Below are 21,599 nucleotides of genomic sequence, written 5' to 3'. Positions count from 1 at the left end.
TCAAAAAATGGTAAATAAAAAAAGGCAATAACATAGGAAACATATGCAATATAATCCAGATAAGCTAAATCTTGATTCTATCCACACATAAGGTTAGTTTAACCTACTGTATACCATACCTCATCTGTCATTATGGTGGCCATTGATCGGCCAATCTCATGATACTGTTGTGCTTTTCCTACTGGCCCCAGTAAGATAAATAAAAACCTGAAAGAGAAAAGACCAATTATAATGAATGGACTTACCTGAAAAAGAGTAACCATTTCCCTTTTCCTTAATAAATTATAAGATGTACTAAAGAATAAAAGCACATAAAGGCATTTATATTGTGCATGCAAAAATTTCAATTTCTTTTTTTTTAGTTCATAAATCGTAAAGCAGAAAAGAATTGGGTAAGCTCACATGCTGATCATATTCATAGTCTTATATTTGACACAAGCTGTGTGGGTTGAGACATCTTTCGAGATATAACTGTCCGGATTCTTGCTAATTTTTTTGTGGACCCATGATCTGGTCACATCTTGGGGACTGGACAATTTACAGCTATGTCCCCTAAATGACCTAGGTTAATCTTACTATCTAATGTACTTGACAAGCTTAAAGGGGTACTCCGTGGAAAACTTTTTTTTTTTTTTTTTATCAGAAAGTTAAACAGATTTGTAAATTACTTAATCACTTAATCCTTCCAGTACTTTTTAGGGGCTGTATACTAAAGAGAAATCCAAAAAAGAAATGCATTTCCTCTGATGTCATGACCACAGTGCTCTCTGCTGACCATTTTAGGAACTGTACAGAGCAGGAAAAAATCCCCATAGCAAACATATGCTGCTCTGGACAGTTCCTAAAATGGACAGCAGAGGTCAGAAGAGAGCACTGTTGTTTGCTCTTTTCCGTTAGTGGTTCATGTTTTTTGTCTGTCAGCCGAGGTGGGTGCAGGGGCGTAGCTATAGGGGGTGCAGAGGTAGCAGTCGCACCGGGGCCCTGGTGTGTAAGGGGGGCCCAAAGCACATCTGCCCCATAAGAATCCAGTATTTTAATTGACACATGGGGCCCTGTTGCAGATTTTGCATTGGGGCCCAGAAGCTACAAGTTACGCCTCTGGGTAGATGGGTTATGGGGGGTTGAAATGTTAACCCATTTATCTGTTTGATGTTCTTGAAATACTATGCTTTTGTATCTAAATGCTTTTCCTAACTTGCACTTTTGTGTATATGAATGAAAAAAAGTTAATAATAAAATATATCTTATTTAAAAAAAAAAAAACATTAAAGTGCACTTTGGAACTTTACACCTACTATTGTCTGTATACAATAATATGCTATCTATATATATATATATATATATATATATATATATATATATATATATATATATATATATATATATATATATATATAAAACTCAACGTGTGTGTGTGTGTATGTTCCACAAAAACTTCCAAACGGCTAAAGATATTATAATGAAAATTGGCACACATGTTACTTATATGTCAGCAACAAACATAGCATAGGTGATTTAAACCTTACTCACTCCCATTGGCCAGGGGCGAGGTTTATGTTTAAAGTCCCATACAAGTCTATGGAAAATATATGTTACTGCATAACTTCCAAACGGCTGGAGATATTTCGATAATACTTGGTTACATGTTACTTATATGTCCCCTTAAAATATAGGATAGTTAATTTAACCCTTAACTACCCACATTTGTGAGGGTCTGGGTTTTTGTTTAAAGTCCCATGCAAATCAATGGGAAATGTATGTTCCAGCATAACTTCCGTACAGCTGGAGATATTTCAATATCTGGTACACATATTACAGGTCGGGATATGAGGACGGGATGGGAGGTCGAGATAGGAGGTCGAGATAGGAGGTCGAGATAGGAGGTCAAGATAGGAGGTCAAGATAGGAGGTCAAGATAGGAGGACGGGATGGTCGGGATAGGAGGACGGGATAGGAGGACGGAATAGAAGGACGGGATAGGAGGTCGAGATAGGAGGACGGGATAGGAGGACGGGATAGGAGGACGGGATAGGAGGACGGGATAGGAGGACGGGATAGGAGGTCGGGATAGGAGGCCGGGATAGGAGGCCGGGATAGGAGGCCGGGATAGGAGGTGGAGATAGGAGGTGGAGATAGGAGGTGGAGATAGGAGGTGGAGATAGGAGGTGGAGATAGGAGGCTGGGATAGGAGGCCGGGATAGGAGGTCGAGATAGGAGGATGGGATAGGAGGTTGAGATAGGAGGTGGAGATAGGAGGACGGGATAGGGGGTTGAGATAGGAGGTGGAGATAGGAGGACGGGATAGGGGGTTGAGATAGGAGGATGGGATAGGGGGTTGAGATAGGAGGACAGGATAGGAGGACTGGATAGGAGGTTGAGATAGGAGGACGGGATAGGAGGTCGAGATAGGAGGTCAAGATAGGAGGTCAAGATAGGAGGACAGGATGGTCGGGATATGAGGACGGGATAGGAGGACAGGATAGGAGGTGGAGATAGGAGGTGGGGATAGGAGGTGGGGATAGGAGGTGGGGATAGGAGGTGGGGATAGGAGGTGGGGATAGGAGGTGGGGATAGGAGGTGGGGATAGGAGGTGGGGATAGGAGGTGGGGATAGGAGGTGGGGATAGGAGGTGGGGATAGGAGGTGGGGATAGGAGGTCGGGATAGGAGGTCGGGATAGGAGGTCGGGATAGGAGGACGGGATAGGAGGTTGAGATAGGAGGACGGGATAGGAGGTCGGGATAGGACGACGGGATATGGGGTTGGGATATGACAACAATATATGGGGATGGGATTTGAAGTCAAAAGCTTCCTCCTTTGTTGATTTTCCTCCCCAACAAGTATGAGGAAGGAAAAACCGGGCAATGCCGGGTACTCAGCTAGTATATATATATTATGGAGAGTACAGAGGTAGCTGGGAGCCAGGGCTGGGAACATTTCAGTACTAAAAAGCCTGCAGCTCCCTTATAAAGCAACTTAAAGTTCACATGCCAGCATCTCAAGATAGGACGCGTGCTCCACTAATTCATGACTATACTGACTATTCCTATGCAACTTCTAAACTAAAACAACAATTTTGGAACAAAATAAACGTAACTAAACAGAATTTATCTTCCAGTCTCAATATGTACGTAATTATGTCAGAAATCAAAGGGTAATTTGGCAGCTTGCTATGAAGTAATGAGAATATTTGGCTGAAAAATGCAGTGGAAGTGGAACGAGATCTCAGCTGAGATAGCCTAACAAAAAGCTAACAAAATAAACTCAGTCAGTCAGGAGCTGGCACACAACAGATGTAGTGAAATGCAAATGCAATTGTGATAATTGTGGTGAACCTGCCAGCAAGTCATCTATGTACATAACATATGTCATAGACAGACACATACAGTGGGGCAAAAAAGTATTTAGTCATCCATCAATTGTTCAAGTTCTCCCACTTAAAAAGATAAGAGAGGCCTGTCAATTTCATTATAGGTGGGAAATAACTATTTGGTCAATAACAAAAGTCAATCTCAATACTTTGTTATATACCCTTTGTTGGCAATGACAGAGGTCAAACGTTTTCTGTAAGTCTTCACAAGGTTTTCACACACTGCTGCTGGTATTTTGGCCCATCCTTCCATGCAGATCTCCTCTAGAGCAGTGATGTTTTGGGGCTGTCACTGGGCAACACAGACTTTCAACTCCCTCCAAAGGTTTTCTATGGGGTTGAGATCTAGAGACTGGCTAGGCCACTCCAGGACCTTGAAATGCTTCTTACAATGCCACCCCTTCGTTGCCAGGCGGGGTGTTTGGAATCACTGTCATGCTGAAAGACCCAGCCACGTTTCATCTTCAATGCCCTTTTTGATGGAAGGAGGTTTTCACAAAAAAATCTCACGATACATGGCCCCTTTCATTCTTTCCTGGTCCCTTAGCAGAAACACAGCCCCAAAGCATGATATTTCCACCCCTATGCTTCACAGTAGGTATGGTGTTCTTTGGATGCAACTCAGCATTCTTTCTCCTCTAAACATGACGAGTTGAGTTTTTACCAAAAAGGTTAAGGTATACCTATTTCATCTGACCATTTGACATTCTCCCAATACTCTTCTGGATCATCCAAATGCTTTCTAGCAAACTTCAGACAAGCCTGGACATGTACTGGCTTAAGCAGGAGGACACGTCTGGCACTGCACGATTTGAGTCCCTGGTGGCGAAGTGTGTTACTGATGGTAGCCTTTGTTACTTTGGTCCAAGCTCTCGGCAAGTCATTCACCAGGTCCGCCCGTGTGGTTCTGGGATTTTTGATCACTGTTCTTGTAATCATTTTGACACCATGGGGTGAGATCTTGCATGGAGCCCATGATCGAAGGAGATTATCAGTAGTCTTGTATGTCTTCCATTTTCTAATAATTGCTCCCACAGTTGATTTCTTTACACCAAGCTGCGTGCCTATTGCAGATTCAGTCTTCCCAGCCTTGTGCAGGTCTACAATTTTGTTTCTGTTCTCCTTTGACAGCTCTTTGGTCTTGGCCATAATAGAGTTTGGAGTGTGACTATTTGAGGCTGTGGACAGGTGTCTTTTATACTGATAAGTTCAAACAGGTGCCATTAATACAGGTAACAAGTGGAGGACAGAGGAAACTCTTAAAGAAGAAGTTAAAGATCTGTGAGAGACAGAAATCTTTCTTGTTTGTAGGTGACCAAATACTTATTTTCCACCATAATTTGCAAATAAATTATTTAAAAATCAGACAATGTGATTTTATGGATTTTTTTTTCTCATTCTATCTCTCATAGTTGAGGTATACCTATGATGAAAATTACAGACCTCTCTCATCTTTTTAAGTGGGAGAACATGCACAATTGGTGGCTGACTAAATACTTTTTTGCCCCAATGTATATAGAATAAAAACTCCCAACACTCAAACAATCAAAGTCTATATCTGAATTACACCCATGTCATATATATATATATATATATATATATATATATAGGAAAGCGGATCACTGGGGTGGGGACAGTGCTGTGTTAGTTTAGCTTTGGCTAATAAACAGAAAGTGACAAGTTCTTACTTGCTACTTATCTATGGAGAAGAACAGGTGGAGACGCCCTACACTATGGCAACACAAGGTAATCCTCTGGGACAACAGCACCCACACAAATGTAATGACTATGCATGTGACATCTATACACATACAAAATGTAAAGCCACTCCTAAACATTACTGTATGCTCAATAACACCCTGACTACTATGCCATTGGTTATTTGCTGGGACAAATAATGTCCCCCTTACCTCGTGGGGATAGGGACTTCTGTCAGTCCAGTAAGAAGAACTGCTGGGGACAGACGGACAAAGGCTACGATCGGTCGCTCTAGGAAATCCAGTTCTCCAACTAGGACATTGGAGGCTTCTGCTCCTGTAGGTATTTTCTTCATGAAATGAAGATCCACCTTCAAAATGTATTAAATTAATGAAAGATCAATAATCACTTTAATTGTATGTATAAAATATAGCTCTGCATAAATATATACTTATACATAAAATACATGCCAACATGTCAAATATAGACACAAACACATAGCTATTCTTCATTTTACTTCAGATTATGCATTTTTACCCATGATAGAAAAGCAATGCGTTCTGTAGGAAGTTAGGCGTAATATATTCTTTTACACTTTTGTTTGCTCAAAGGGGTACTCCTGTGCCCCAGCCTTCTGAACATCCGGTTAAGAAGGCTTGGAGCAACGGTCACAGTCACGCCTCCTCCATTGATGTCTATGGGAGGGAGCGTGACGCCCCCTCCCATAGACCTCAATGGAGGGGGCGTGGCCATGATGTTGCGACCACGGACACTATTGTAAACAAAAGGGGGGCTAACCAAGATATATATGTGTGGTGGGTGCTACTACTCAGTAAAAAAACACTATTACTACACCAAAAGATAAATTACTGTAAAGAGAGCACACCACAGTGCTCCAAGCCTTCTGAACCCGATGTTCAGAAGGCTGGGGCACGGGAGTACCCTTTTAAGTCTCTCAGTCTTACACTAACCTTCATATTAAAGATACTCTTTTCTAAAATAAATAAAATAAATATTTTCTGTATAACTGTGCTCTGCTCCCCATCCTCCCTTTTTTTTTTTCTCTATTCCTCTTTTACATTTCCAGTTCCTAAGTTTATGTACCATGCTATTCTGATAATACATATAACCATGCTGATCACCCTGCTCCTATACAGCACAGTTATACTAGGGGAGTGGCAGAATATTTTTGCCAGAGTTCTCCTTTAAGTGGTATGTATTATGACGTCCTTGAGTGGGCTTGTACCTTTTGATCAAAATGTATACTAACAACCTGTTTTATGCTGAGAAGCAATAAGATCAAAATACAATATGTAGATGTGCCACCATGTCTGTTTTCTCTACTTGAATTCACATTGTGTTTTCTATCCCCTCCTTTTTTTGTTGCTTTTACTTGGTCTGCACTCTGCCCCACCCCCCTCAGCCCAACCCTATATGAAGTAGCAGGTAGCTATACAGAGCCCTCTCATTTCTGGCAGCCTCCCAGTCTGACTGGGAGCACATGGTAAGTGAGATTTTACACCTTGTTCCTACTGGTGTGGTGCTGTGCTGCGTCCATTGCTGCCGTGGCACCGTGTCTGTGGGGAGGTGTGGCCCATTGGGACCGCTCTGCCAGTGGGTCTTTCCCCCTGTAGGCACTGGTGTCGCGGCGGTGGTGGTCGCCGCCCAGTGCTACGCCACTTTATGCTAGTGACGTTAGGGACCCACTCTAAATAGGTGGCCTTGACGTGGCAATTGGGCTTGTACTTTTCGATCAAAATGTATACTAACAACCTGTTAGTTTTAGAATTTATGCTGAGAAGCAATTAGATCAAAATACAATATGTAGATGTGCGACCATGTCTGTTTTCTCTACTTGAATTCGTATTATGTATTATATTTTATCATATAATGTGTTAAGCTATGTGGTTAGCAGTGCAGCCTTCTGGCTCCACTGCTAACCACATAGCTTAATACATTATATGATAAAATATCATACATACATACAATAAAACAGTTTATTAGAGAAGATATATGCTATACAGATTGTAGCAGGGGAAGATAGTGACAGCAGGCAGCCCCAGTGCACGTACAGTATAAGGGCCCCTTGTTTTACACAAGCTTCTCATAGAACATGCCCTTATTATTCTCTAACAAACCACCTGTAATTTTGAGACGTGAAATTTACTAGCGCTGTCACTTCTTTGCCATTCAAGTGACTGCGATTGTGTGCAGTAATGTTAATGAAGACCTTGTTTTTTTGAGTGGAAGGGGTGGGCTCAAAGCAGCTGCAAAAATGACATATAGGGTATGTTCGCTTATGGACTGTAGATAAACCAGTCCTAAATCAATCAATCATAAGTCTACATTTTAATAGGGCAGAACTGCCACAGAGTGATAAAAACTGCAGCAACACTAATTTTACCCACGATACCACGTGGCCATTAACAATGCTTAACAATATGTCGTGACTCGTGACTACAAGTCCATCACAAGGTTAGAATTTGCTTTTGGTGCCGTTTTTGGTTTGTGGTAATAATGCTCGTGTATGTATAACCAAAAGTGTTGTTCAACCTTTACCAGTTCAATATACATTAGGAAATGATACATGATATGGATTTACAAGTAATCTTTGACCTGTAATAAAGGATACCCACCTTGCTAAGATCAACAGCACTGCTGTTGTCATGGTTTGCACCATTTTTAACTTCTAAAGTCGAGGGGGTGGGCTGTGGAGAAACTGACAGAGCTGTGGGGCAATAATAGTAATGTTAAAAATATCGACATGGACGAAGGACATAGGAAATGCATTAATAGTTGTGAATACACATTTTCATTTATTTGTAGCAGGAATAACCAGCATCTGCCATCTCCTGTTAGAATGGCTTCTTTCCACTGTGAACACTGCAGCCGCATGTCTACACTGCTGCCTGCGTCCTATGCAATGAGTTTGTGGTTCTCAGGTATATAGCGATGAACAATGCTTCTTTGTCCTTACGTCTCATCTCTCTAACTGCCATAACAACTATAATGTGCCAATGACAAAAAACAAGGATCATTCTCTCTTATCTAACACCACCAAAACTTCTCCCATGCTGCACCTATACTCTGCTATGCTATGTCTCTATGGCAATCAGACTAAAGGTGGCCATACACCCTTAAGAACCATAAACCAAATTAAAAACAAAAATAGAGAAACAGAAACACAGCCGCACATCTTCACTTTGTATTTTGATCTACTTGTTTCTCAGCCTACATTCAAAAACTAACAGGTTGATAGTATACATTTTGATCAAAAAGTACAAGCCCACTCACCACGTCAAGGCCACCTAGTCAGAGTTGTTCCCTAACCTAACACTGGCGTAGAGCCCGGCGGTGACCACTGCCTCTGAGACACCATGCCCACAGGGAGGAACAACCCAGTCGCCAGGCAGCCTCACTGCTGCCCAACCAAGCCCCTGGCTCCAGGCCACACCACCCCACAGATAAAGCATCAAAGAAACAATGGCTGCCACAGAGCACCACACCAGTGTGAACACCTACCATGTGCTCCCTACCAGAGGGCTGGGAGAATGCTAGGAGGAAACCCATATGTAGTCTCCTTCCAATTAAAAACGCATGGTCCAAATGGGTTGAGATCAAAAAGTAGATCAAAATGTGGATGTGCGGCTATGTTTCGGTTTCTCTATTTTTGTTTTACAATTGTAGTCTCTCCTCTCTTTCATAGCCAACACTCTGCTCCAACCTTTCGGCCGAGGCATTTTTAATTAGCAGGAAACTGCATATGGGTTTCCTCCTAGCATTCTCCCAGCCCTCCGGCAGAGAGAACATGGTAGTTATTCACACTGGTGTGGTTCTCTGTGGCGGCCATTGTTTCTGTGATGCTTTGTCTGTGGGGTGGTCTGGCCAGGAGTCAGGGGCTTGGTTGGGCAGCAGTGGAGCTGCCTGGCCACTTGGTCATTCCCCCCTGTGGGCTTGGTGTCGCGGAGGCGGGGGTCGCCGCCTGGCACTACGCCAGTGTTAGGTTAGGGACCCACTCTGAATGCTGAGAAGCAAGTAGATCAAAATACAAATTGTGAATGTGCGGCTGTGTTTCTGTTTCTCTATTTTTGAAAAATCAAATGACTTCCTTGGCCAACAACTATTCCTCCATTCTTTTTCATACACATAAATGCATGCATGTGTCCTTAACAGAGAGATGATAATAAGCTGCTGCCAGACACATGTGGCAGCTTATCTCCCTTAATAAAAAAATTATCAATTTGCCTTAAAAGGGGTATAACGAGATTAATTATTTTTTCTATATAATGATGGTGATATTGTAAAAAAGAAAAAGAAAAGCTGCCCTATTACTCCACATGTCCCAATACAGTCACTTCCAGTTCCATGACATTCTTTTATTCTGCCTGCTTCTGAAAGGCACACTAAAGCATGACCTGCCTGCTCAGCCAATTCAGGCAGGTCCTACACCAAATACATCGACTCAGGAACAGGTGAAGGGACAAGTGCCGGGGAACCTGAAGAGACTGTGTGAGTAAGTCTGGCTATTTTTTTTTAAGTCTCAGAATACCACTTTAACCCTCATCTGTACAATCCTAACAGTTTTTGTTGGGGATATTAGGCAAACTGCCTTAAACAAAGGATAGTCCTGTGCGCCCACCAAAATCCAGAGGTTTGACATGTATGTGCACCTAAGACATGCACTAGGAATCTTCTGTGACAATGATTTAGGGGAGAATCTCCAATACATGTGATAATGACACCTTTTTTCAGATGAATAGAGAATCAGACAGAATACAGGTGCCCAATAAATCGCTTCATACAACTCAAGAGTCATAACCCGGCTGTGTGCATAAGGCCCATCTTGTAACAAAGTCTTCAGTGCGCCTTGAAAACTCTAAGCATCATACATTATTCAGAGAGAAAACGTCTACCCTGTCAGTTAACAGCTACATGCTGACAGACTATCCCATGTTTTATTTACCGTAAAATCCAGACTCATTTTCTGAAATGACCGATACATGTTAAAATCCATCCAGACATACGGTAAATGATCTGAGTAAAGTACAATAACTAGTTTGTAACAAGAAAAATACTTACTATTTTTGTCTAGTAAATGAGGCTCGGACTGCTTCTTTCCAACTTCGGCGAAAGAGCGCACCATAGGGATGAGATTGTTGCGTTTCTTCTCAATTTGATGGTGATGTTTTTTTAAAAGTGCTTCTTTTACTTTTACCCTAATATTATCTCCTAATTCCCCAGACGAATCATGCTGATCCAAGATCATATCTAACATAAATTATTAAAAATAAAAAACAAAATCAGCATGCTACATAATATTTCTAATACAGATCTGCACATGTGCATGAATGACAACATTTTAGTAGACAATTACTTTCTTTTGTTAGCTTGGTCTCTTGATGATAAACTCCATAACTTCCAGACCCCCAATAATCTTTTGCGGGGGGGGGAGACACATCAGAAGTGTTTAATTAAAACTCCACCACAGGGAAAATGAAGCATTACGCACAACTTATTGAAATAAAAGTAAGGCACAGACATGCAGGAGGATCCTGAACTAGAGACACTCTTCTGCTATCTTGGAATTCCTTAATAGGGTATTAGTAAGGCTGCATGCACACCACATTTTTGCTATAAGGTTCACATATACTGTTTCAAGTTATAAACCGTATGGAACAGTATAGAAAACAGTATGCATTGACTTAACATTGTAAACTGTATGTCAAACGCATCATCCAGTTTAGTCCGTTTTGCATCTTATATGGTTTTTTTCCCGTACCCAAAACCTTAGTCTACCACGTCTTTTGGTCCAGGTGAAAAAACATGGGAGTCAATATGAACTGTACAGAATCGTATGTGCGTACGGTTCCATCCGGTTTTCTCCATAAGGTTTTTGACTTTGCAGTTTTGCAGTTTTTTTCTTAAAATGTATAAGTTTTATTCTTAAAAAAATGGATGCAACCGGACATCATTTTTTAAACCGTATACGGGTTAAAATTTGTACACACGTTTTGATACAGTTTAGTCAGGTTTTTGAGGAATCCGTTTTTCATCAAAAAACCTGATACGGGAACTGTATTGCAAAAATTTGGTGTGCATGCACCCTAAAATAGATTATCTTTGAACCAGACAACACCACGATGGAGACCTTTGTATTTTCCCATAGTCAAAACACCACATCATGCCACAAAGGAGTTGTGCAAAAATTCTAAATCTCACTGGCAATGGCATCCCAAACCATACGGATAAGATCAAAGTAGTTATTGCATATACTGCAACAAAGGACAAACTGTGTAACATGGGCATAGGAAGTGACAATACTTACCCTTTTTGGAACAATGTCAAATTGACAGAAGACACAAGGAGAATATCTTCTGTCAACCAAAGGCCAACGCTTGCATGGCAGGTTGAATAAGCATACAAACCAGCCTCAATAGAATCTTGTAATTTACTGTGTTGCTCTTGGTCCGGACAGGTAAGATAAAGAGGTACTCCGCTGCTAAGCGTTTGGAACAAATACTCCCATGGACTTGCATTGAGGGGGTGGGGCGTGGCATCATGACGGTCGGGGCTATGATGTCACAAGCTCCCGACGCCAGCTCCAGTGTTCGGAACAGTTTGTTCCAAACGCTGAGCAGCAGAGTACCCCTTTAACAAGCATAGAAGTACAAGTCCTACCAGACCTTAACCTTAAGCTCCAGAGGCTTTTAAATGGGCACTCTCATTAACCCCTTAAGCACGCAGGGTTTTTCCGTTTCTGCATTTTCATTTTTTCCTCATCACCTTCTAAAAATCATAATGCTTTCAATTTTGCACATAAAATTCCATATGATGGCTTATTTTTTGCGCCACCAATTCTACTTTGCAGTCATTTTACCAAAAAATCCACAGCAAAACGGAAAAAACATTCATTGTGCGACAAAATTGAAGAAAAAATGTAATTTTGTAACTTTTGGGGGCTTCCGTTTCTACGCAGTGCATTTTTCAGTAAAAATGACACCTTCTCTTTATTCTGTAGGTCCATACGGTTAAAATGAAACCCTACTTATATAGGTTGGATTTTGTCGTACTTTGGAAAAAAATCATAACTACATGCAGGAAAATGTATATGTTAAAAATTCTCATCTTCTAACCCCTATAACTTTTTTTATTTTTCCGCGTAAGGGCCAGTATGAGGGCTAATTTTTTGTGCCGTGTTCTGAAGTTTGTATCGGTGCCATTTTTGTATTGATCTGACTTTTTGATCGGTTTTTATTCATTTTTTCATGATATAAAAAGTGACCAAAAATACGCTATGTTGGACGTTGGAATTTTTTTGCGCGTACGCAATTGACCGTGCGGTTTAATTAACACTATATTTTTATAGTTCGGACATTTCCGCATGTGGCAACTTTGATCGCCACGTCTGAAGGGTTAATAGCGCGCGGCACAACGATCGGTGCCGCACGCTGTTAGCCCAGGGTTCCGGCAGCCGGGACCGACCTGGTGTGATGTGGGATCACAGTATGACCCCGTTTTAAAAACCGGGACCGGGCATAAGGCGTACAGGTATGCCCTACGTCCTTAACAGGTTAAAACTAATTTTTGCTATGGCACTCCTTATGGTAAATGAAAAAATCTTTCTAATGTACTTTGTTTAAAAAAATGAAGTTTTCTATGTTTTCATTTAAAAAAAAAAAAAAAAAAAAAGCTGCCACTAGATGCCTCCCTACTTGTCTAGAGCACATTTCCCCCAATCTTTTGCACATACTTCGGACTCCTGCTGGCCTGGCAGAAGTCCAAAATCAGGAAATGCAGTCTGGAGTGCTGAGAGGGGGGGTCCAGTCTTATCCAATCATAGCTCCTCTCACACTTAACTGCCGTTTGCTGTTGGTTGCAGAGTAAGGGAGGAAGTTCTCCCCTGTATGGCTTCAGATGATGTCACACCTGCTAGGTAACGCCCTTTCTTAGTCTGTGAACCTGAACCTATCCTGAGGCTGAGCAGAAAATGCAGAGCAATATCAAGGTAGAAAACTAAAAAAAAAATAATAATAATAATAATAAAGGCACGGGGTGGTTTCTCATGATGGGGACAGTGAATTGGGAGGATTATAAAATGTATCAAGTTAATGAGAGGTACTCTTTAATAAAGCTGCCTAATGCAAATGGACGGAGATTGCAGCAAGCTGGGGGAGTGAGGCACATAAACATGCACTTCTCTCTGTTCGTTCTTATGAATGTGGGGGTCTCAGCACTGACACCCAAACTGATCAAAACTTTGACATGTCTCAGCAACTTGTCAAAAGTTTTTTTTTATGACAGGGAGAGTTAAATCGGGCAGACCTGAGCTCACACACAGTCACTTTCCCTGCCTACTTGAGTATCTGCCCTAAACAATGGATCCTAAACTGGACGGTGATCTCTGTTCTCAGTAAGTCAAAAAACAATAAAGAACATTGTACAGAGGCAAAGTTTAAGAAACAAAACTCAAGGGATAAACACACCAACAGATTTGTTTGACAAAGTAAAACAAACCAGGTCCAAACCGAGATAGCAGCAAAGGTACCAAATCAATAAGCAAAAAATAGAAATTTTACATGCTGAGTGCAGAGGAACTGAACACAAGCAACTTGAGATAAAAACTGGCGGGTATTTATGTGCAGCTGAGAAGGGTTTGGACACAGAGACCAGATGTAATTGGCTCGATGTCCAAGCTCACTGATAGGCCCGGGCTTCATCACAGGAACGCATGATACTTAAAGCGAAACTTTCACAAAGAATATGCTTGAGAAGCTGCACACACGGTGCACTAGGTGCACTTCACAAGCATATTCTAGGCACATCTTTAGTGGCACCATAGGCGAGTTTATACTTACACAATCAAGCTTTATAATCCCCTTGGGAGTCAGGCTGACAGTCGGTGAGGTGGAGCCCGGGGCACCGCCTCTTTCTGCCTACGCCATGCAGTTAATTGACAGGTAGGGCACGCGGGCAGCAGAGCTACACAGGGCCGCTGCAAGCAGGCAAGCTCTGCCTGTTAATCAACTGCAGGACGTAGGCAGAAAGAGGCGGTGTGGCCGGGAACAGAGCGGACCCCAGGTTCCGCTTTCTTGACTGTGAGTCTGACTTCACAGGAGATTATAAAGCTTGATTGTGTAAGTATGAACTAGCCTAATGTGCCACTAAAGGTATGCCTAGAATATGCTTAGGTTGCCACCTAGACGGCATTTTACTGGCACAGCCGGTATTTTAATGTGCCTCTGCCAGTAATTTTGTAGAAAAAAATATGCAAAAGGCGGATTTTTTTTTTTTTTTTTTTTATAAAGAGCCTCCGGCCACTGCGGAAAGAATGAAATGATGCACCCTTAGCCCCGCTTCCCTGGTCAAAAGAGTATGGCATGGGGGCAGGGGGGTATCAATTGAAATGTTTATGGCACAGGGGGATCGGTGGGAGGAGGGGATAAATAAACTGGAGTGGTTATGTCACAAGAGGATCAATGGAAAGGGGGATGAATCAATTGGAATGGAACAGGTCTCAGAGGGGGGGATCAATTGAAAGGAGTAAAAGAGTATGGCACGGGGGGAATCAACTGGAATGAATATGGCACAAGAGGATCAGAGAGGGGATAATGTGATTTTACGCATATATAATTAATTATGCAAATTAGAATGGCAGGTATTTTTGGGCAAGAAAGGTGGCAACCCTAAGTGCATGGTGTTGCAGCTTCAAAAGCATATTCTTGGTGATAGTTTCGCTTTAAGCCAAACACAGGAATATTAACCATTAGGTCCAAACCAGATCCTACTCATTACAGGGACACTTTAAGCCCAGGGGAATAAGTATAGGGGAAACAGAGGTCCTGGAGCTGGAGGTCTCATTAGGTTTCTCTTTCCTATATGAGCAGACCAGTACTATAAATAAAGCATTATAGTTGGGCGCCCTGTTACAGATTTTGCATTAGAGTTCTGCATCTTCAAGTTACGCATTTAATTAAGCCATTTACTGACAGTAAACAAAACTCCTTCAGCTATTCCTTATTAACTGTGTCCTGTGGCTGACAGCTCAGACACAGCTTGTTATGGATGGCAGAGCGGAGATCTCCAGGGTTATCCTGGGTAGTCTTGCATTTACTTGGCTAATTACAGCAAGAAAGTCATTTGCTTTTCCATGTTTTAAGCCACCTGAATTTGTGAATGAAGATGGTAACAGCGCATCTTACACATTATCATTATGACGATATCATTAGAAATTAACATTCGGCTACAAATCCAATTAAATATTAAGCACAACTGCATATGTTTGTCGTTCACACACCAACATTTGCTTGTTGGTTACCCAGCGTCAGTGCAGACACATAACAGTAGTTTACACTGAAATGTCAGATCTATCCATGACTGGTAGTAGAGGAATACAATTCCTATTTCCATCTTCTTTACTGCCAGGGTGCCATAGATCAGAAACTGCACTGAATGAAGAATAGAGGAAGTGACTGTATTTCTATAGAGTCTGGACATTCGTTAATGAGATTGTAATTGCACATATGGTAGTCAACCAATCATTTCTATGGGGGTCGGGTTGTGAGAGAAATCTAGATGCTAGATACTTTATATATATATATATATATATATATATATATTTATGTGCATGCACACCATTTCAGCACTAGAGTAGGCTAACTAGGCTTCTACGAAGGGCACAATGGGCAGCCTTAGAGCCGCTGGATTTAATAAGAGCAGTGCACTTCGCACTAAATCCAGTGAACCAAAAATGGGTGAATCTTTGCGGTGAAAACGCCCCACATAACAAATGTCCCCCATTATTAATACAGACATGTGTGCATCCCCCAAAAAAAAATGTTTTGCAGAGATACACTATTTTGATGATATTATTTTAATGCAGTTCTTTTTTCTACTTGACCCACATAAGTATAATAATCAGTTCTTTCATATTCCTTCCCATTTTGTATATTTTATACATGGCCGTTTTATGTATTATTATTACCAAACTTTACTCTGTGCCTTTCGCATTACTTCTGACTGACTAACCAATATTCATTCACTTGAAATGCATTTACATGAAACGTGGGGACAACATGAGCTTTATGACTAAACTTCACATCGCAATACACAAGTGAATCTTCAAAGAAGATGCCGCCTCACATTAAAGGATTTGGCTAATCTCCCCAAGGCCACTTATTAATGTCTCCGGGACTAGAAAGAAGCTATCAGTTGTTTTGCTTTGATAAATGTGTTTTTCTATTCTGCGCTCAAAACACCAACCATATCGCCTCCTCCTCAAAGAAACATCAAAATGGGCCTCTTTACATGATGTTTCACTATAAAACCCATAAACAAGATCACCATCTCATATCTGCGATGTCATCTCACAAATTTCACTAATCTTACTTCAATATGACACCTGTCACTTCTTTTTACATGTCCGTTCTAGTAAATTACTGTATTCCCCAGAAAATAACAATTCTAAAGCATCTTTTCATAGAATAATACCTCACCTTTCCTCTGTCATTCCTCCTGGAAATGTACGAATAAACTGACAACTGGATTTTACCATTCCCCTTATCAATAGGGTGTGTTCCTGCAGAGTATGACACCCTGGGCCGCCATCAGGGGGGTACAGCCGACACCCCAGTCAGGGGCTGGCATGGTCCCTGCATGTGCATAACTGGACCCTTCACCTGCGGGCCCCATGTTACCCCCTGCGACTGGGCCTGCAGGTGAAGGGGGGGCATTCGCGGATCGAGGGAGCATTTTTATGTAAGGGGGCAATGTGAGGGGGCATTACTATATATGGGGGCAATGTGAGGGGGCATTACTATATATGGGGGCAATGTGAGGGGGCATTACTATATATGGGGGCAATGTGAGGGGGCATTACTATATATGGGGGCAATGTGAGGGGGCATTACTATATATGGGGGCAATGTGAGGGGGCATTACTATATATGGGGGCAATGTGAGGGGGCATTACTATATATGGAGGCAATGTGAGGGGGCATTACTATATATGGGGGCAATGTGAGGGGGCATTACTACATATGGGGGCAATGTGAGGGGGCATTATTATGTATGGGGGCCATCTGAAGGGGCATTACTATATATATGGGACCATGTGAGGGGGCATTATTATGTATGGGGGGCCATGTGAGGGGGAATTATTATATATGGGGCAATGTGAGAGGGCATGATTATATATGGGGGCCATGTGAGGGGACATTATAATGTATGGGGCAATGTAAAGAGGCATAATAATGTATGGGGGCATTATTATGTATGGGGGATGTGTACGGGGACATTATTATTTATGGGGGCAATGTGAGGGGGCATTACTATATATGAGGGCAATGTACGCGGCCATTATATTATATGGGGGCAATGTGAGGGAGAATTATAATGTAAGGGGGTATTATAATGTATGGGGGAAATATGAGGGGGCATTATAATATATCAGAGGAAGATACGGGGGCATTATATTGTACGGGGGCATTATAATGTATGGGGGCAAAGTACAAGGGCATTATAATGTATGAGCACAATGTTGGGGCCTAATACTATACAGGGGCTCAGAGGGACTACTATATGGGGCAGTGTATAGAGGTGAGGACTTTGCAGTAAGAAGCTAAAATGTTTGTGACGAGTTGTGATCGGGAGAAATCTTCATGATGACCCAGGACAGATGAAGAAGAAAGAGAAAAGCTGTTTATGGGGCCCCAACATTTCTGATGGCAGCCCTGATGACACTGTCATATCACTGCTGAAGCACCACACCGTGTAGGTACACACTCTACTGACAAGAAGATTGATAACACCCAGTTGTCAATTTATTCACATATTTTCACAAGGAATAACATAGAAATGGCACACAGCAGTACCTGCAGAAAAGGTGTTAGTTCACTCTAAGGCTCAGAGGTCACGATTAAGAACCTGTAGGCGGTGTGAAAGGCCCGTCGGCCATTTGTATCTTGTACGCACGCTGTCTGAATAAAACAAATATTTTCTACGCCACATGGTGAGTGCCATCTTCTGTTCTTATAAGGATCTATACCATACTATACTGGACAGAGGACTGTGACATTGTGGACCCATATGAATGAGTGTATGTGGAGTAGCAGTGCCAATGAACATTTTTCCATTGCATATTGGATTTCATTCTACGGCTCCATTCACATGGAGGAATGCCGTCTGGAAAATTTCAGGGTGGACATTCCGCAGGAATCGGCAAAACAAGCTGGCGTCAGGACTGTTTGGAAATACGGCATCTCCATAGAGGAGAAACAAAGTTCATCAGCTCACCCCTATGGATTGCCAGTTGTCTGCACTCGGATAGGTGTACCCAAAACACCTGACGATACAGTGAAGAAGAAAAGGAATCCAGCGCGGTCCTCGTGCAGTAGAAAAACTTAAATTTAGGTACCAACAGAGACAGGATAAAAAGGTGACGCATTTCGGCCAGTTCACCTAGCCTTATTCATAAAAAAATAAATACATTATCTGAACTTCTTTTTACTTGTGTGTATAACCAATGCACTAAAAAAAAGTGCAAAGTATTAGTGCATAAGGATAAGATGTCTAATCGCGGGAGTCCCGCTGCTGGGGATCCCCACAATCTCTCCTGCAGCACCCACTTGTCATTAGCTGCATGAAGCGAAGATCGCTCTGTGTCTGAAGACTCACAATACAGGGGCTGGAGTATCGTGATGTCACACCCCGTCCACTCAATGCTAGTCTATGGGAGGGGGCGTGGCCACCACGCCCTCTCCCATAGGCTTGCATTGAGGGGGTGGGGCGTGACATCACAAGGGGGCTGAGCCGTGATGTCACGATACTCCGGCCCCTGTATCGTGAGTCATCAGACACAGAGCGATCTTTGCCTTGTGCAGCTAATGACAAGTGGGTGCTGCAGGAGAGATTATGGGGTCCCCAGGGGCGGAGTACCCCTTTAACAGATGAGATGGCGACAGATTCTCTTTTTGCCATAAAAAATAAGAAGTAATTGCTTACTGGTGACTCTGACAGGGATTTTCGACATGAGATGATCATTATACCTGCTATTTCTTCTATGGTGTTTGCACGCATATCCAGCTGAACAATTCCATTTATAATGCAGCTCCTCAGTTCAAACAGACTATGAAGAGAGAGTGTAGCGACATATGGTTTACTCCAGCGCTCTCCTCCATCTTCTACGTCTTCTTCAAACTTTAACCACCTGAAGTCATAGGCAAACAGAAGATTCATACACATTAATAAAATATCAATTTACTACAATGAACAAAAGAACAAACACATCACTAATTCTAAGTGCTCAGTAATGCTATAATACAGTCCCAAACTAAAGTCAAAGAACCACTCAACAACTCAGTCTACTTCATACACATATTGAACTAGCAGAGAGACTTCAACTCTAAAAAATGTAAAATTGGAAATTAAATGCTGATGTATTAAATCACATATTTATAAAGGCTATGTTCACAATTCATTAATTCATTCTTTTATTATTATTATTACAATAAGAATGCCAAAAGGCAACGTGAACAAATCCTTATTTGGTTTTTAATATTTTTGTGTATGTTCAGTGTGCAGCCCGGGAAATGGTCCCAATGCATACAACTAATCTGTCCATATATATCCGCCAAGCATATATATATATATATATATATATTGTGTAAAGCCTACTAAACAGTACCACGTCACTGCTGTTGTATCCTCTCTATCCTACAACCCTAGGCAAATATATAACACCTTTAACTTCATTCTCCCTTCCCTACTGCCACCACATCTCTCATCTCAGCACACGACTTTGTAAAATACTTTAAACACAAGATCGACACCTTTAACTTACAGACTCCACAACCGATCTCCACACCCACCTAGTGCCTTCCCCCATAACTCACTCTACTTTCCACATCGTACCTCACCACCTGTACACTTAACCCAATCCAATCCCACCTTATCCCCAATATGACTACAACCATAACCCATCTCTTCACTCTATGATTACGTTCACACAGAGGATAATTTGCGGAATGTCTGCCCGGAAAAACATGGACGGACATTCCACAAGTAGCATTTACTGCTGGCGCTAGGACCGCTTGGAAATACACTGTCTCCATAGACAGCAATGCCGTTGTGAATAGATTCTGCCAAAATAATGAAAATGTTAAATTTTTGGCAGACACTGAAAACAGAATTTTTGCAGTGGAAAGCCACAGTGCAGAATCCCATTAAACAATTCTCATGCAACCATCACACCCATTCTCAAAATGCCATCCCTCCACCCATCCTCTATGTTCAACTTTTGACCCATCTCATTACTTTGTATCACATGACTGTGTTATGTGTTAAGTATTTTAATCCTTATCATATGTTAGAGCATCCTGGAACAATAGGGTGCTATATAAATAAATAAATTAATTTATAATTAAAGTTATATTATTGTGATGTATTATTAATAATAATAATGCCAAAATGCAATGTGAACAGAGCCTTATTCAGTTTTGTAAAATGATGATCAAAGGTGAACATACATTCTAAGAGCGAACATTTTCATCCAAAATAACACCCACTTTATTCTGCAGCTAATAATAACTAAAATGTTTGCCATATTCCTTGGTAAGCGAGTTCTAAGTCAGGCTTTTGGGGAGAGTGACTAGTTCAGTGTTCTGGAGCAGAGAGTCCTATCCATATGTTACACTTATAACCATCGCCTTCGTGAATCTATTTTTGCACCATTGTTCTCTTACGGGTTGGCGCAGGATTATTAATTTCCTTTTTTTTCCCGGGAGTTCAGGAGTTTTCGTCTTAATGAGGCAAAAAAATATATAAAATAAAATGATAATTGTTTGTGACAATGGAATTCTGCAGAGCTTTAAGTGTTCTCGTTCTCATAAAACCGTGTGGAATGTGTGTGTATGTGTCAATGATACCGCTGTTAAGTAGGATCTAATAAAAACGGTGTCAGTGCCGGGTGGTTACAATGGTGAATTGTGTAGTGAACTATCGTCGCTATCGTTTAGGCTTTAATGAGCAGATTCTCATAGCAGGTGTTAAGTATAAAACACTGCTCAAAAAAATAAAGGGAACACTAAGATAACACATCCTAGATCTGAATGAATGAACTAATCATATGAAATACTTTCGTCTTTACATAGTTGAATGTGCTGACAACAAAATCACACAAACATTATCAATGGAAATCAAATTTATCAACCCATGGAGGTCTGGATATGGAGTCACACTCAAAATCAAAGTGGAAAACCACACTACAGGCTGATCCAACTTTGATGTCCTTAAAACCAGTCAAAATGAGGCTCAGTAGTGTATGTGGCTTCCACGTGCCCGTATGACCTCCCTACAATGCCTGGGCATGCTCCTAATGAGGTGGCGGATGGTCTCCTGAGGGATGTCCTCCCAGACCTGGACTAAAGCATCTGCCAAATCCTGGACAGTCTGTGTTGCAACGTGGCAATTGTGGATGGAGCGAGGCATGATGTCCCAGATGTGCTCAATCGGATACAGGTCTGCGAAACGGGCGGCCAG

At 41.7% G+C, this 21,599-nt stretch overlaps 1 protein-coding gene and 1 long non-coding RNA gene across 3 annotated transcripts in view; one reads left to right on the top strand and one right to left on the bottom strand.

Annotated features, from left to right (window-relative positions):
* LOC130358828 (electroneutral sodium bicarbonate exchanger 1) overlaps positions 1-21,599 on the bottom strand; it is a 223,036-nt gene that overhangs the window by 60,642 nt on the left and 140,795 nt on the right. Inside the window, exons 5-9 of the mRNA XM_056562680.1 lie at positions 19,109-19,269; positions 10,146-10,334; positions 7,703-7,794; positions 5,279-5,436; positions 120-207 (exon numbers count right to left, since the gene is read on the bottom strand). Coding sequence (XP_056418655.1) covers positions 120-207; positions 5,279-5,436; positions 7,703-7,794; positions 10,146-10,334; positions 19,109-19,269 — 688 coding nt within the window. The remainder of the gene's footprint in view (positions 1-119; positions 208-5,278; positions 5,437-7,702; positions 7,795-10,145; positions 10,335-19,108; positions 19,270-21,599) is intronic.
* LOC130358832 (uncharacterized) overlaps positions 1-21,599 on the top strand; it is a 124,389-nt gene that overhangs the window by 9,049 nt on the left and 93,741 nt on the right. Inside the window, exons 3-5 of one of the 2 annotated variants that reach the window (XR_008889662.1) lie at positions 6,490-6,570; positions 7,893-8,008; positions 9,465-10,099. The exons of the other annotated variant lie outside the window; for it this stretch is intronic. This is a non-coding gene — a long non-coding RNA (uncharacterized LOC130358832). Of the gene's footprint in view, positions 1-6,489; positions 6,571-7,892; positions 8,009-9,464; positions 10,100-21,599 lie in introns of those variants that run through there. 2 annotated transcript variants of the gene reach the window in all.

Source organism: Hyla sarda, chromosome 2, assembly GCF_029499605.1.
Source record: "Hyla sarda isolate aHylSar1 chromosome 2, aHylSar1.hap1, whole genome shotgun sequence".
In the NCBI taxonomy this organism is placed as follows: domain Eukaryota; kingdom Metazoa; phylum Chordata; class Amphibia; order Anura; family Hylidae; genus Hyla; species Hyla sarda.
This window is presented reverse-complemented; position numbering and strand designations above follow the sequence as displayed.